At 52.4% G+C, this 15,549-nt stretch overlaps 1 protein-coding gene across 2 annotated transcripts in view; it reads left to right on the forward strand.

Moving 5' to 3' along the window:
• Positions 1-15,549, forward strand: part of Megf8 (multiple EGF like domains 8) — a 58,388-nt gene that overhangs the window by 19,350 nt on the left and 23,489 nt on the right. For both annotated transcript variants that reach the window (XM_006988059.4, XM_006988060.4), the window contains exons 13-30: positions 506-706; positions 1,079-1,279; positions 2,288-2,524; positions 3,288-3,406; positions 3,488-3,619; positions 3,708-3,821; positions 4,084-4,332; positions 4,796-4,995; positions 5,347-5,557; positions 5,654-5,903; positions 6,518-6,650; positions 9,012-9,259; positions 9,340-9,450; positions 9,588-9,706; positions 10,031-10,238; positions 10,959-11,139; positions 11,618-11,781; positions 12,339-12,483. In XM_006988059.4, coding sequence (XP_006988121.1) covers positions 506-706; positions 1,079-1,279; positions 2,288-2,524; positions 3,288-3,406; positions 3,488-3,619; positions 3,708-3,821; positions 4,084-4,332; positions 4,796-4,995; positions 5,347-5,557; positions 5,654-5,903; positions 6,518-6,650; positions 9,012-9,259; positions 9,340-9,450; positions 9,588-9,706; positions 10,031-10,238; positions 10,959-11,139; positions 11,618-11,781; positions 12,339-12,483 — 3,223 coding nt within the window. The remainder of the gene's footprint in view (positions 1-505; positions 707-1,078; positions 1,280-2,287; positions 2,525-3,287; positions 3,407-3,487; positions 3,620-3,707; positions 3,822-4,083; positions 4,333-4,795; positions 4,996-5,346; positions 5,558-5,653; positions 5,904-6,517; positions 6,651-9,011; positions 9,260-9,339; positions 9,451-9,587; positions 9,707-10,030; positions 10,239-10,958; positions 11,140-11,617; positions 11,782-12,338; positions 12,484-15,549) is intronic.

The following is a 15,549-nucleotide window of genomic DNA, read 5'->3' on the forward strand; positions in this document are numbered from 1 at the left end:
ACAGCTAACTGCCTGATTCTGCCTCCCCAGTGCTGGTATTAAGGCTGTGTGCCACCACGCCTGGCTAGTTTTGAGGAAAATTTAAATTTATTTTTAGTGTGTGTGTACATGTATGTGAGAGGACAGCTTCATGGAGATGGTTGTCTTCTTTCCAACTTCTGTAGGTTCTGAGGTCTGAACTCAGGTGTCCAGGCTGGAATGGTAGTCACTTTACCCCCAAGGCATCTTGCTGGCCCCTCCGTCTTTTGAGTTTTACTATGACCTAAAGATGGGATTGGATTGGGGGCCCAGGTGGAACCTGTTTATACTGTCTGAATTTGGTCTTGACACTTTTTCTAGAGGGATGATGGGCAAGCTTCCTAAACTCAGTGCCCTATCTCAGTTTCTCATTGGTGAAGGTGTTTTGGCCTATCTTCTCTGGTTCTGGTGTGGCCAGAGGGGTGTGGGTACTTAGTGATAGTCCAGAGAGAGACTTACATATATATCCCATCTCTGCATGGTACAGGTCTCCATTGTCCGAAGTACAACTATCACCTTGACGCCCAGCGCGGAGACAGATGTGTCCCTGGTCTACCGAGGCTTCATTCACCCACTGCTGCCAGGAGGGCCGGGTGGCCCTGGGGCTGAGGATGTGGCTGTGTGGGCTCGGGCCCAGCGCCTCCATGTCCTGGCCCGGATGGCCAGAGGCCCTGACACTGAGAACATGGTGAGGGATTCTAGTATTCTGAGGTGATTTTTGGTAAATATGGTCATGAGTGTGATTCAAGGCAACTGTGGCAATGTCAGGGTCCTGGGGGACAGCGGGGAGCATTCAGGCATGGGTATATACTTAGGGGCTTTGGGGTTCTTAACTGTGAGCAGAATTTGGGGAAATTCTGGGGAGTGCGAGAAAGGTTTGAGTGACAAGTCAGATTTCCCTGAGGAGGAGGTGGGTCATGGGGAGGGGCGGCAACTTTATAGAATCCAAGGATCCCTGAGGCCCTCCTCCTCCCTGGGGTCCTTGGAAGCAAGGACTGGGTGCCTAAAGAAGCAGAGTGGAGAGGTCTGAGGTCCAGTCTGGTTGCTCACCCCACTGCAGGAGGAGGTGGGTCGCTGGGTGGCTCAGCAAGAGAAGGAGACAAGACGTCTGCAGCGCCCTGGCTCTGCTCGCCTCTTCCCACTGCCTGGGCGAGGCCACAAGTATGCAGTGGAGATCCGAGGCCAGCTCAACGGCTCGGCAGGCCCTGGGCACAGCGAGCTCACTCTCCTGTGGGATCGGACTGGAGTGCCAGGAGGCAGCGTGAGTGTCTAGCCTCCTACTCTATTCTTGGCTCTGGCCTCAGATCCTCTGGGCTTTTCAAGTTCCAAGTGACAAAATCTTAAGTCACTTGATCCTGACTGTGACTCCTGCCTTCAACTTTGGACATCACTTTGAACCCACCAGACTCTAACATTTGATCCCAGGCCCTGATTTGATTTCCATATTCTTTTTTGGAAGATGCTAGAATGGAGCACAGGGCCTTGTGATTTCTAGCAAATGTTCTACCCCTGAGCCACACACCAGCCCCTCACTGGGGGATTCTAGGCAGGGGCTCTACCACTGACCACACCCCAGCCCCTCACTGGGGGATTCTAGGCAGGGGCTCTACCACTGAGCCACACCCCAGCCCCTCACTGGGGGATTCTAGGCAGGGGCTCTACCACTGAGCCACACCCCAGCCCCTCACTGGGGGATTCTAGGCAGGGGCTCTACCACTGAGCCACACCCCCAGCCCCTCACTGAGGGATTCCAGGCAGGGGCTCCACCACTGAGCCACACCCCAGCCCCTCACTGGGGGATTCTAGGCAGGGGCTCTACCACTGAGCCACACCCCAGCCCCTCACTGGGGGATTCTAGGCAGGGGCTCTACCACTGAGCCACGCCCCCAGCCCCTCACTAGGGGATTCTAGGCAGGGGCTCTACCACTGAGCCACACCCCAGCCCCTCACTGGGGGATTCTAGGCATGGACTCTATCCCTCAACTGTGTCCTCTCCCTCTTAACCTCTTATTTGTGGATCCTAGGCAAGTGCTTTACTCCTGAGGTACATCTAATCCCCACCTGTATTTTGTACCCTGTCCAGATCTGACTCCTCCCTTGACCCCTGCCCTCCACACTTTGACCTCTAGTCTCTAGAGTCCTTCCGACCCTGGCCCCTTTCCCGAATCCCCAATGGTGCTTCCATGCTGTGTCCAAACCCCTAACGGCAGTCATCGTCTCCAGCTGACTTCCCCCAGACCTGACTCCTGTCATGTGTGCCCTGCCCCAGGAGATCTCCTTCTTCTTCCTGGAGCCCTACCGCTCTTCGGCATGTGCCTCCTACTCCTCCTGTCTGGGCTGCCTGGCTGATCAGGGCTGCGGCTGGTGCCTCAACAGTGCCACCTGTCACCTGCGTCAGGGAAGGGCCCACTGTGAGGATGACGGGACTGGCGAGTCTCTGCTGGTGCTGGTGCCTGCCCTCTGCCCACTCTGTGAGGAGCATCGTGACTGCCATGCCTGCACCCAGGTGTCTGCTGGGATAGGTTCCCTTAGAGGTGACCCAGACAGTAGAGGGCCCTGGTAAGGGCAGATAGCTAGGACGATCGTCCTCGGTGTCTAAGAGTTAATCCTGAAGTAGAGGAAGTGAGGCTGGGAGTCAGACTGTGCCCTGTGGCAGAGGTCAGAACCATCATTGAGCATTCTGCACCAAGGGCAAGCGGGTGTTTATCTGCTTGACCATTGTCAGCCTGGCGTCGGTGGTCAGGCCTGCCAGCTCCACCAGCTGGGGACATCCAGCTTCCTCTGCTCTGCTACCTGTTTCTGGGGAGAGTTTGTTCCTGTGACCTGCAGGGAGGCCATGGACCCCAGACTCTTCTTGGCATTCAGTCCTAAGCAGAGTTGTGTTTCATTGGCTAGAAATTGATCTTTTTTCTTTTTGACACTCAGTCTTGCTATATAGCCTGGGTTGGCCTCCAACTCAGGATACTTCTGCCTCCACCTCCCAAGTGCTGGGATTTCTGGCATGTGGCACCATGTCGGACTTCTGGTTGGGTCTTGTGTCGGGATCTGGTCTCGTGACTGGGGTTGGGAAAGTATGTGCCCCTTTGCCCTTCTCTCCCCTTACTTCCCCCACCCCCCAACTGCTATTATCCGAACAAGGGGTGAGAGCTAGTAGACAGACATGTGTCTGTGGCTGAGGTGATTGCAAGTGGACTAGAGGCAGGAAGGAGAGGCAGCTGGATTTTGGGTAGGTGAGGGCTGAGTTCTGACCTTGTCCTCCCACACCCCAGGACCCCTTTTGTGAGTGGCATCAGAGCACCAGCCGCAAAGGGGATGCAGCATGCAGCCGGCGAGGCCGGGGCCGAGGTGCCCTGAAGAGCCCAGAGGAATGCCCCCCACTCTGCAGCCAGTGAGCCTTAGCTAGGTCTGGGAGGGGGCGGGTGTGCATGGGGTGTGGGCTGCAGTGACCTGGCCCTGCTTTCACCCCCAGACGCCTGACCTGTGAGGACTGCCTGGCCAATTCTAGCCAGTGTGCCTGGTGCCAGTCCACTCACACCTGCTTCCTGTTTGCTGCCTACCTCGCCCGGTACCCACATGGAGGCTGCCGTGGCTGGGATGACAGGTATGCTCCGGAGAACGCGTTGATGAGCTGGAGTTCCCAACCAGAAGAGTGTCCTGGGCTCTGACCCCTAACACTTATCACTCTGCAGTGTGCATTCAGAGCCACGGTGCAGGAGCTGCGGTGGCTTCCTGACTTGTCACGAGTGTCTGCAGAGTCACGAGTGTGGTTGGTGTGGCAATGAAGACAACCCCACTCTGGGACGGTGAGGGACTTGGCTGGTTGGGTGGGAAACCTGGCTCTCCCTACTGAGTAATTTTAATGACCTGTTTCTCTGCCCCATTGCCCTGCCCTACATCCTGTAACTGCCCTTTCGGTTTCCTTATTGACGTCTACTGTTTTCTCCTGTATTTTCCCTCTCTGTTTTCTTCCATCTTTCTGTTTTTTGTCTGTCTTCATCTCTGTTGCTGTTTCCCTGGCTGTCTCCTACTTCAATATTGTACCCCCTTTGATCTCCCACTCCACAGGTGCCTACAAGGGGATTTCTCTGGACCCCTGGGTGGGGGGAACTGCTCTCTGTGGGTGGGAGAGGGCCTGGGGTTGCCTGTGGCTCTCCCTGCCCGCTGGGCTTATGCCCGCTGTCCAGATGTGGATGAATGTCGCCTGGGCCTGGCAAGATGTCATCCACGGGCGACCTGCCTGAACACGCCTCTCAGCTATGAATGTCACTGCCAGCGTGGCTACCAGGGCGATGGCATCACACACTGTAACCGCACGTGAGTGAGATGTGGGTTGCCGTAGCAATGTTGCCCCAGGGCTGGAGCTCGAGATAGAGGGAGGAAGCCGTCATGGTAGTGGGCTCTCAGTATAACCGGTATCCTGGTTAGCATGAAGTTTTCACCTTGCAGACAAGGACCTCAGTGGAATGGCAGGGTGCTCAAGGTAACCCTTTTACCATAGGAACAGGGTACTCCAGGGTTGTGGGCCATAGCCTTCAGAATTGCCATGGAGATGGAAGAGGATCTAGTTGGAAGGGAGTTTTCATAGCAATGCTATGTGGTTTCTATGGAGACAGGTATCACCACGTGTGATAGGGTTGCCTTGGAGACAGGTTTACTTGCACAGCACAGGACCATGGGAAGAAGCAGCCACTTGTGAGAGTGTTGCAGGGGGTGGAGGTGATGGGGTGCTTTGAGGACTCTGGGTCACCTTTTCCCCACCTCCGCCATGATTCTTCAGGTGCCTGGAAGACTGTGGCCATGGTGTGTGCAGTGGTCCTCCGGACTTCACTTGTGTGTGTGACCTAGGTTGGACCTCTGATCTGCCCCCACCCACGCCTGCCCCAGGACCCCCTGCCCCACGTTGCTCTCGAGACTGTGGCTGCAACTTTCACAGTCACTGCCGCAGGCGGGGACCTGGCTTCTGTGATGAGTGCCAGGGTAAGCCACCGTGGTCTGAGCCTCATGGTCAGCTCTGCCAGGACCGGGGGGCGGAGGGGGGGCGGGGGGGGGTGGCGGGGAGAAGGTGTCTTTTCAGGACTCCAACTTCTTCCTTTCTGAGTCTCCCCTCAGGTCCTGCTGCTACCCCTGCCCCAGTCCCTGCTCCTGTCCCAGCTCTCCGGTCTGGCCTCGCTCCCCTCTTTAGGGGCTTGCTTTTCTTCCCTGGCCTAGGCCTTGTTTGACTCTTTGAAGCAGCTTGGGAGGAGGTCTGGGATCAGCTGAGTCAGGTGGTCTGGGCCCCTTCCTGTCCTTGCTCTTGACTTTGTGTCCCACCTGCTGGGATCTCCACAGACTGGACGTGGGGGGAGCGTTGCGAACGGTGTCGGCCTGGCAGTTTCGGCAACGCAACGGGCTCTGGGGGCTGCCGACCTTGCCAGTGCAATGGGCATGGAGACCCGCGCCGCGGCCACTGCGATAACCTCAGTGGGCTCTGCTTCTGCCAGGACCATACTGAGGGTGCCCATTGTCAGATCTGCTCTCCAGGATACTATGGGGACCCCCGGTAAGTCAGGAACGGGTGGGGCTGGGCAGAGAGGGCTTCGGGACCCCATGGGGTCAGGCAGGACTGCTCTGACACTGTCTCTCCTCTATTCTGCAGAGCTGGTGGCTCCTGCTTCCGGGAGTGTGGGGGTCGTGCCCTCCTCACCAACGTGTCCTCCGTGGCTCTGGGCTCCCGCCGCTTTGGGGGACTGCTGCCTCCAGGTGGTGCGGCAGCCAGAGCTGGACCCGGCCTGTCCTACTGTGTGTGGGTTGTCTCGGCCACAGAAGTGCTGCAGCCCTGTGCTCCTGGGACCCTCTGTCCCCCACTCACCCTTACTTTCTCTCCAGACAGCAGTACCCCTTGCACTGTGAGCACTGGGGGGACTAGGGTTCAGTTTATCAGCCAGAACCACATCCCCTTCCCAATTTGGATCCCCTAAATAGATCCTGACCCCCATGTCACTGTTGGTTTCTTTGATCCTACATGTCTAAAACTGTTCTAGGCTCTGAGATCCTCCCATTTCCCAGTTCTTTTTCTATTTCCTGAGTTCCTGCCTCTCATTCTTCAGATCCTCTAGCACCTCCTCCCAGACCAGCCGTGGTCAATTCTTATACCCCGGGTGCCCACTCTGATGCATTAGTAGTGGCTACTACTAATGTACTACTGCATGTTGAGGAAGTGTCTGGTTTATTAGCTCTGTCTGCTTTGGGTGCAGGGTGGGGGGGCAGCCCCCATGGCACAAACATGGTCTGTCCTGCATGTTCACATAGCCCATGCCCTAGACTTAGGTTACTCTCTCCCATTCTCTCTCTGGTATAGGCTCTTATCATGGAGCCCAGACTCCCAGTGAACTCCATCCTCCTCTGCCTCCCATGTAGCTGAGATAAGAAAGCGCTTCCACGGCATTCTGCTCTCTCCCCTTGAGCCCTTCTCTCCCAGGCTCCAAGCACATCCATAACTCTTGCGTCTGTCCCTTTTCAGCTGAGCTATGTCCTGGCCTTTGATGGATTCCCACGCTTCCTGGACACTGGTGTTGTGCAGTCAGACCGGAGCCTCATCGCTGCCTTCTGTGGCCAGCGGCGGGACAGACCTCTCACTGTGCAGGCCTTGTCTGGTATGGGAGAGTGAGATTGGTTCTCCTCATCTCATCCTTCAGTGTTGGGGATGGAATCCAGTCTGGGGTCCCTTAGGTGCTGGGCACATTCTCTCTCTTTGAGTCCCTTAGGTGCTGGGCACATTCTCTCTCTTTGAGTCCCTTAGGTGCTGGGCACATTCTCTCCCGTTGAGTCCCACTTCTGACCCTCACTAGTAGATTCTAGTCAAGCATTCTCTCTCCAGCTCCATCCCAACCCTTGTTCTGAGCTTTGAAGATTTTTTTTTCTTTTGAAACTGGGCTTTGTAGCCTATGCTTCTGATTGGGTGTAGGACCCAGGTCCCCAGCTCAGGGACTGATGTGGGTTGCAGGTGACACAGTCCTTTGCCTAGGTGATATGGCTTCTCTCCTGGACTCTGGTTGAGAACAATAGGATTTTGCTGGCTAGGTTGGTTCTGGAGAAAGGGATGAATAGGGTATGTCTGTAAGGGTCGTCCACTGTAGCTGGTGTGAGAACCCTCAGCCACCTCCTTACCTTTACACTTCTGAACCAGGGAGTTTTGTCCCTTGGGGGACATTTGGCAATGCCTGGAGACATTTTGTGTGGCAATGAGGAATACTTCTGTCATATGGTAGGTAGACACAGAGATGCGGCTGTTCATAGTGTAATACACAGGAGTATTCACAGCAAAGAATTGACCAACCCTCAGCATCCGCCTGGCTGAGAGGATGAGAAAGAAACTTAGGAGAGGGAGTGCCAAGGAAGAGCTGGCTTCCTGGGGTGCTTTAAGCAAAGCTTTTAGGAAATGCAGAGCAGTTGAGGCTGGAGGCAAATGGGTGAGTTGGAGGCAAATGGGTGAATTGGAGCCAGTTTGCTGTAGCATGTGTGAAACCCCAGGCCATGAGGGAGCCACCAGAACTGAGGGGGCTCTCACACTGAGCTGGCCTGAGTCAGATGTGGGTACAGTGACGGGCCATGGGTACATGTGCTACCCTCACGGACTGGGAAGGGGATAGACTGTCTCTTTCACTGAGGCAGTGGGAAGGAGTGGACCCTATTGTGCCTTGGGAGGTGGAGCCAGGTGAAGTGTCTTTAAAGAGGGGAATTCGCCTAGAAGCGAGGTCAGAGACATGGGAGGGCAGCTTCTCCAGGCAGAAGAGTAGCAGGCGTCAGGCCCTGAGAGCAGGCTGAAGGCCAGTACTGGGGTGTATGGGATGGCAAAAGTGAGAGATCTTGAGTTCAGAGGAGTCTTTAGGGCCCTATGGGTACCAGAAAGGGAGTTTTTCTTTCTTTTTTTTTTTTAATTTGAAAACTCTTTGCAGTCCTGTTCCTCGGCTTCCCTAGTAATGGAGTTGTTACAGGGGTAAGCCACTGTGGCTACGCGCATTCCATTCCTTCCTTTTTTGAGCCAGGATCTCATAGCCTAGATCAGCCTCAAACTGACAGTGTAGTTGAGGATGACCTTGGACTCCTGATCCTCCTGCCTGCATCTTCCCAGTGCTGGGATAATAGGCGTGTACCCCCATGCCAGGCTTTATGTAGTGCTGAGGACTGAACCCAGGGCTTTGTCCATGCAGCCAAGCATTCTGCAAAAACTGTGCTAGTTACATCCTAGCAACTGCAGAATGGCCTTGAACTCCTGACCCTCCAGCCTTCTCTCCTGGGTGCTGGGACTGCAGGTGTATACCACCACAGTACTCTTTCTCAGGAGAGCGGCTCTTGCAGAAGAAGGCTGTGAGTTTTGGAAGGCTTGCAAAGTTGCCCATGGTAGGGTCAGATTCATGCCTGTAAAGATCACAAGGGCAGCCAGGAGACAGTGGGAGATGGTGCTGGTGTTCAGTGAGGCGAGACACTGGTTTGATGGCAGCCCGGAACAGCAGGCATGTGCTAGGTACATAGAGCTAGACCCCTAGCCTAAGAGTTAGGTTGGAAATGGCTGGAATTTAGGGCCAGGTGTGGTGGCACATTCCTGTAACCTAGCACGTGGGAGGAAGAGGCCAGAGGATCAGGAGTTCAAGGTCATCCTCAGCTACATAGTTCAAGGCCAGCCTGAACTAGGAGACCTTGTTTGAAAAAAAAGCAAAACAGCTTCCCCACTCAAAACTAAAGTGTGCTGTTGGACTGTGGTGGTGTACGCTTTAATCCCAGCACCCGGCAGGCAGAGGCAGGTGGATCTCTGTGAGTTCTAGACCAGCCTGGTCTACAGCCAGGGCTACACAAAGAAATCCTGTCTTGAAAAAAATAAACAAAGACCTAAAGTGAGTGGCACCTGATGGACGGAGTAGAGGAGGCTGTGCGGTGATGCTGGTCTCCCTGGTGGTTCCTCCACCAGCATAGGCCTGGAGGGGGCCTCCAGCCAGCCCTCTCCTCTTTCCCCACAGGGTTACTTGTGCTGCATTGGGAGGCCAATGGCTCCTCGTCCTGGGGATTCAATGCCTCTGTGGGCTCTGCCCGATGTGGATCAGGGGGTCCTGGCAGCTGCCCCGTCCCTCAGGAATGTGTGCCCCAGGATGGGGCTGCAGGTGCTGGGCTCTGCCGCTGTCCTCAGGGCTGGGCTGGCCCTCACTGCCGCATGGCTCTGTGTCCTGAGAACTGCAATGCCCACACTGGGGCAGGGGTTTGCAACCAGGTACAGGTGGGACAGGAACTGCCGGCTGGGATAGGGATGGTGTTCGGGGCTCCTCTGAGCTTCTTTCTGCTGTTCCCTAGAGCCTAGGTGTATGCATCTGTGCTGAGGGCTTTGGGGGCCCAGACTGTGCCACAAAGCTGGATGGTGGACAGTTGGTCTGGGAGACACTCATGGACAGCCGCCTCTCAGCTGTGAGTTAGAGTGACAACTTTGTCCTGTGGCTCGATCTTCCACCCCCACTCTTGAGAATACCCGTAAACCCTCCACCTAGGCCTGACACTCTGTCATGACCGTGGCCTGACCTCTAGCATCCTCATTCCCACTTCAGGACACTGCTAGCCGCTTCTTACATCGCCTGGGACACACTATGGTAGAGGGACCTGATGCCACCTTGTGGATGTTTGGGGGCCTGGGCCTGCCACAGGGCCTGCTGGGAAACCTGTACAGGTAAGGACTGCTCTAGGGGTATGGGATACTTGTATAAGAAAGCTTACTTTAGGGGCTGCTGAGATAGCTACTACCTGGCTCACCCTAGGTATTGCAGAAAAGCCTCTTGGGTAAGGGACACCCCAAAGGTGGTTGGGACACTTGTTATAGGAAGCTCACCTGTCTGTGGGTACCAGGAGGACTGTTTGGGAGTGTTAACCTTCCTTGCCCCAGAGAATGTTAAGATGATTGTCATAGGGAAATCAACCCAAGGGTTGCTAGGACATCTTTAAGGATGTGGGAACCACTGCTTAGTAAGACTGATATTTTGCATCTTGGCTCCAGGTATTCAGTCAGTGAGCGCAGGTGGACACAGATGCTGGCGGGAGCTGAGGATGGGGGCCCAGGCCCATCACCCCGCTCCTTCCATGCAGCTGCCTATGTGCCTGCTGGCCGTGGTGCCATGTACCTGCTTGGGGGCCTCACAGCTGGGGGCATCACCCGTGACTTCTGGGTCCTTAACCTCACTACCCTGCAGTGGAGACAGGAGAAGGTGAGCCTCTGTCTCCACCCTAGCCCTGTCCTCACAGCAGGTCCAACAGATGGCCATGGCAATTCCTTTGAGTTTATCACCAGAGGTATCTGTCCTCAGGGTTCCTACAGAAGTGTGGGAATAGGGGCCTGGAATGTATCTTAGTGATAGAGCCCCTGCCTATAATCCACCAGTGAGGGGCTGGGGGTGTGGCTCAGTGGTAGAGCCCCTGCTTAGAATCCCCCAGTGAGGGGCTGGGGGTGTGTCTCAGTGGTAGAGCCCCTGCCTAGAATCCCCCAGTGAGGGGCTGGCGGTGTGGCTCAGTGGTAGAGCCCCTGCCTAGAATCCCCCAGTGAGGGGCTGGGGGTGTGGCTCAGTTATAGAGCACTTGTTTAGCTTATACCAGGTCATGGGGTCAATCCCCAGCACCACAGTAGGGTAGGGAGTTGTAAAATTGAATTTTACTGGCAACCTAAATTATGTATTTGTAGTTACAAGCTGGTCCTTGGACAAGGGCCTGTGACACTCCAGTTGACCTAAATGGGATGCAGTTCCATCCAACAACAGAACAAAGGAATAAGGACTTCTCATTGTGCCTGGAGAAGTGCGTGTGGAGCAGGCAGAGCCTACCTGGGCCCTGGCAGGCCAGAGTCTTCGCAGCCCTGTGGAACTCTACTCCTTAGCTGGGGCTGATCTGTCTTCCTCTACCCCTTTGGGTGACACTAGCGCTCTGTCTTACAGGCCCCTCAGAACATGGAGTTGCCGGCCGTTGCCGGCCACACCCTTACTGCCCGCGGAGGCCTGTCTTTGCTCCTGGTGGGTGGCTACTCTCCTGAAAATGGCTTCAATCAGCGGTTGTTAGAGTACCAGCTGGCAACTGGCACCTGGGTGTCCGGAGCCCAGAGCGGGACACCCCCGACAGGTGGGCTGCAGTGGCAGCTGTCTGGACTCTGCTTGATCCTCCAGTCTGCTCCACGGTCTGGTCACTGCCACTGAACTAAAAAAAAAAAAAAATCTCCTTGTTGTCTTCTGACTCCAGCTGGCTTTCCAGGGACGCATCTCTGGCATGTCCAGTTTCCCTCCCTTAGTGTGGCTGCCGTCTCCTTCCAGGTCCTGAGATCTCCACCTCCCTTCCGTCCCTCCTCCCCTCCCTCCTCCCCTCCGAGTCTCTCTGTCAGACATTCTGCCTCCACCCCTCCTTTACCCTGTCACATCTCCCCAACCATGGGCTGTCCTTCCTGTCTCCTAGACCCTAAGGAGAGGGGAGGAATGGAGGGCTCTCCAGGTCTGGCCACAGGCCATTCAGGAGGGGATGCAGTCACTAAGAAGGTCCCAGGAAGTCAGGGACAGCATTGGCTGCCAGCCCTTCCCTGCTATCTCTGGCCTTTCTGCCCCTCCAGGTCTCTATGGTCATTCTGCAGTCTACCACGAGGCCACCGACTCCCTCTATGTGTTTGGGGGTTTCCGCTTCCATGTGGAGCTGGCAGCGCCGTCTCCGGAGCTCTACTCTCTGCACTGTCCCGACGGCACCTGGAGCTTGCTGGCACCTTCTCAGGGGGCAAAGGTTAGGACAGCTGGCTGTCACCACAGAAGGGAGGTTCCCCAAGCACTGGCTTCCCCTACCCAGGTCCCTGTCTCCTGTCCCTTCCTTTCAGTCCCCTGTGCTGAACTATGATAACGGCAATTGCTTCTTTTTCCATCCCTGGTTTGGAGGGAAGAATCCTTGGCCAGGAAATCAGAGGCATGGTTTCTGCGCCTGACAGATCCCCTCCCCTTCTTGAGCCCACCATCTATGGTTACCTGTAACCCTTGCCTTATAAGGTTCAGGTATGGGAAGGACAGTCACATGTGATGCACAAACACCCGTAAGCCCCTCTGGGGAAGAAGGCCACAGAAGAGATCAAGTTTATGGGGCATAGAGCAGGTTGTGGGGCCCAGGGGATGGTTCTGTGGGCTGCTCTGCAGGACCCAAGGGTTTTCCTTCAGGAAAAGGTGAAGATGGGGTAAGCTGGCTGAGGCGGGCTGGGGGATGGATTTATGGGTGGCAGGTGGGTTGGGAAGGAGCACGTGGAACCAAGGGTAGAGCTCTGACAGGCCCTCCCTACATGTGTCTCCCAACAGCCCCGGCCCCGGCTTTTCCACGCTTCAGCTCTGCTAGGAGACACCATGGTGGTCCTTGGGGGGCGCTCGGACCCCGATGAATTCAGCAGCGATGTTCTGCTCTACCAGGTGAACTGTAACACCTGGCTCCTGCCCGACCTCACACGTGAGTCCCTGTTGCTATGCCCAGGGAGACAGCCATGTGGAGCCTTGTCCACAGTCTGGGGACCTGGACCCTCTTTAGAAGTCACTTGGGCCTCTGGTGATCCATCAGCAAATTCCTTTCCCTTCCATATATTTAGAGACCACAGAGTTACTGTCTTTTTTCTTTCAACAATTTTTTTTTTTTAGATTTTATTTACTTTATTTGGGTATATGGGGGTTTATATGCACATATATGGTGGTTAGAGATGAGCGTGAAGGAGTTAGTTCTGTCCTTCTGCATGTGGGTCCAGGGAATTGAACTCAGGCCATCAGGCCTTTACCTACTGAGCCATCTCATGGGCCCTTTCGTTTTTTCTTAGAATGGTTTATTTTTGTCTACATACTGTTTTATTATTTGACATATAGTCTCACTATGTCAGTTTGGCTGGCTTGGACTCACTCTGTAGGACAGCCTGGCTTTGAACTCAAAGAAATCCACCTGCCTCTGAATCCTGAGTGCTGGGATTAAACAGAAATACTTTATCTATCTATCTGTCTATCTATCTATCTATCTATCTATCTATCTATCTATCTATCTATCTATTTTTCTATTATCAACTTGATACAGTACACATTCTTATCCTAATAGTGAAATGTTTCATTAAGCCTTGCCCAGTAATTGAGTAAAACCAAAACGTATTATAAGCCAGTCATCCCAGGGTCCCCACTGCTATATAGCCTCCCTGGTTCTGTGGGTTGCAGTCTGATTGTTCTTCACTTTATATCTAGAATCCACTTATGAGTGAGTACATACCATGTTTGTCCTTCTGAGTCTGGGTTACCTCACTCAGGATGATTTTTTCTAGTTCCATCCATTTGCCTGCAAATTTCATGCTGTCATTGTTTTTCTTTGCTGAGTAGTACTCCATTGTGTATATGTGCCACATTTTCTTAATCCATTCTTCAGTTGACGGGCATCTAGGTTGTTTCCAGGTTCTGGCTATTACAAATAGTGCTGCTATGAACATAGCTGAGCATGTATCTTTATGGTATGAATCAGCATTCCTTGGGTATATGCCCAAGAGTGGGATGGCTGGGTCTTGAGGTAATTCGATTCCCAATTTTCTGAGAAACCGCCATACTGATTTCCACAGTGGTTGTACAAGTTTGCATTCCTACCAACAGTGGAGGAGTGTTCCCTTTGCTCCATATCCTCTCCAACGTTGACTGTCATTGGTGTTTTTGATCGTAGCCATTTTGACAGGTGTAAGGTGGTATCTCAGAGTCGTTTTGATTTGTATTTCTCTGATGATTAAGGATATTGAGCATTTCTTTAAATGTCTTTCAGCCAGTTGTGATTCTTCTTTTGAGAATTCTCTGTTTAGCTCTTCAGCCCATTTTTAATTGGATTGTTCAGTATTTTGATGTCTAGTTTCTTAAGTTCTTTTTTTTCTTTTTTCTTTTTCTTTTTTTTTTTTTTTTTGGTTTTTCGAGACAGGGTTTCTCTGTGTAGCTTTGCGCCTTTCCTGGAGCTCACTTGGTAGCCCAGGCTGGCCTTGAACTCACAGAGATCCGCCTGCCTCTGCCTCCCGAGTGCTGGGATTAAAGGCATGCGCCACCAATGCCCGCCTCTTAAGTTCTTTATATACTTTGGAGATCAGTCCTCTGTCAGATGTGGGGTTGATGAAGGTCTTTTCCCATTCTGTAGGCTGTCTTTTTGTCTTATTGACCTTGTCTTTTGCCCTACAAAAGCTTCTCAGTTTCAAGAGGTCCCATTTACTAATTGTTTCTCTCAGTGTCTGTGCTGCTGGTGTTATATTTAGGAAGTGATCTCCTGTGCCAATGCGTTCAAGTACTTCCTACTTTCTCTTTTATTAAGTTTAATGTAACTGGATTTATATTGAGGTCTTTGATCCACCTGGACTTGAGTTTTGTCCATGGTGACAGATATGGATCTATTTGTAATCTTTTACATATTGAGATCCAGTTATGCCAGCACCATTTGTTGAAGATACTTTCTTTTTTCCATTGTATAGTTTTGGCTTCTTTGTCAAAAATCAGGTGTTCATATGTGTATGGATTAATGTCAGGGTCCTCAATTCGATTCCATTGGTCTGTATGTCAGTTTTTATACCAGTAGCTGTTTTTATTACCATAGCTCTATAGTAGAGTTTGATGTCAGGGATGGTGATGCCTCCAGAGGTTGCTTTATTATACAGGATTCTTTTAGCTATCCTGGGTCTTTTGTTTTTCCATATGAAGTTGAGTATTGTTCTTTTGAGTTCTGTGAAGAATCGTGTTGGGATTTTGATGGGGATTGCATTGAATTTGGAGATTGCTTTTGGTAAGATTGCCATTTTTACTATGTTAATCCTACCTATCCATGAGCATGGGAGATCCTTCCATTTTCTGATATCTTCTTCAATTTCTTTCTTTAGAGATTTAAAGTTCTTATCAAAAAGGTCCTTCACTAGTTTAGTTAGTGTTATCCCAAGGTGTTTTATATTATTTGTGGCTATTGTAAAGGGTGATGTTTCTCTGACTTCTTTCTCATCCCTTTTATCATTTGTGTATAGGACCGCTACTGATTTTTTTGAGTTGATTTTGTACCCTGCCACTTTACTGAAGGAGTTTATCAGCTGTAGGAATTCCCTGGTAGATTTTTTTGGGGTCACTTATGTATACTATCATATCATCTGCAAATAGTGAAAGTTTGACTTGTTCCATTCCAATTTATATCCCTTTCATCTCCTTTTGTTGTTTTATTGCTCTAGCTAGAACTTCAAATACTATATTGAATAAATATGGGGAGAGTGGACAGCCTTGTCTTGTTCCTGATTTTAGTGGAATTGCTTTGAGTTTCTTTCCATTTAATTTGATGTTGGCTGTTGGCTTGCTGTAAGTTGCCTTTATTATGTTTAGGGATGTTCTTTGTATTCCTGATCGCTCCAAGACCTTTATCATGAAGGGGTGTTGGATTTTGTCAGCATCTAATGAGATGATCATGTGGTTTTTTTCTTTCAGTTTGTTTATATTGTGTATTACATTGACAGATTTTTGTATGTTGAACCATCCATGCATCCCTGGG

The sequence above is a fragment of the Peromyscus maniculatus genome, chromosome 1, assembly GCF_049852395.1.
Source record: "Peromyscus maniculatus bairdii isolate BWxNUB_F1_BW_parent chromosome 1, HU_Pman_BW_mat_3.1, whole genome shotgun sequence".
Lineage (NCBI taxonomy): Eukaryota > Metazoa > Chordata > Mammalia > Rodentia > Cricetidae > Peromyscus > Peromyscus maniculatus.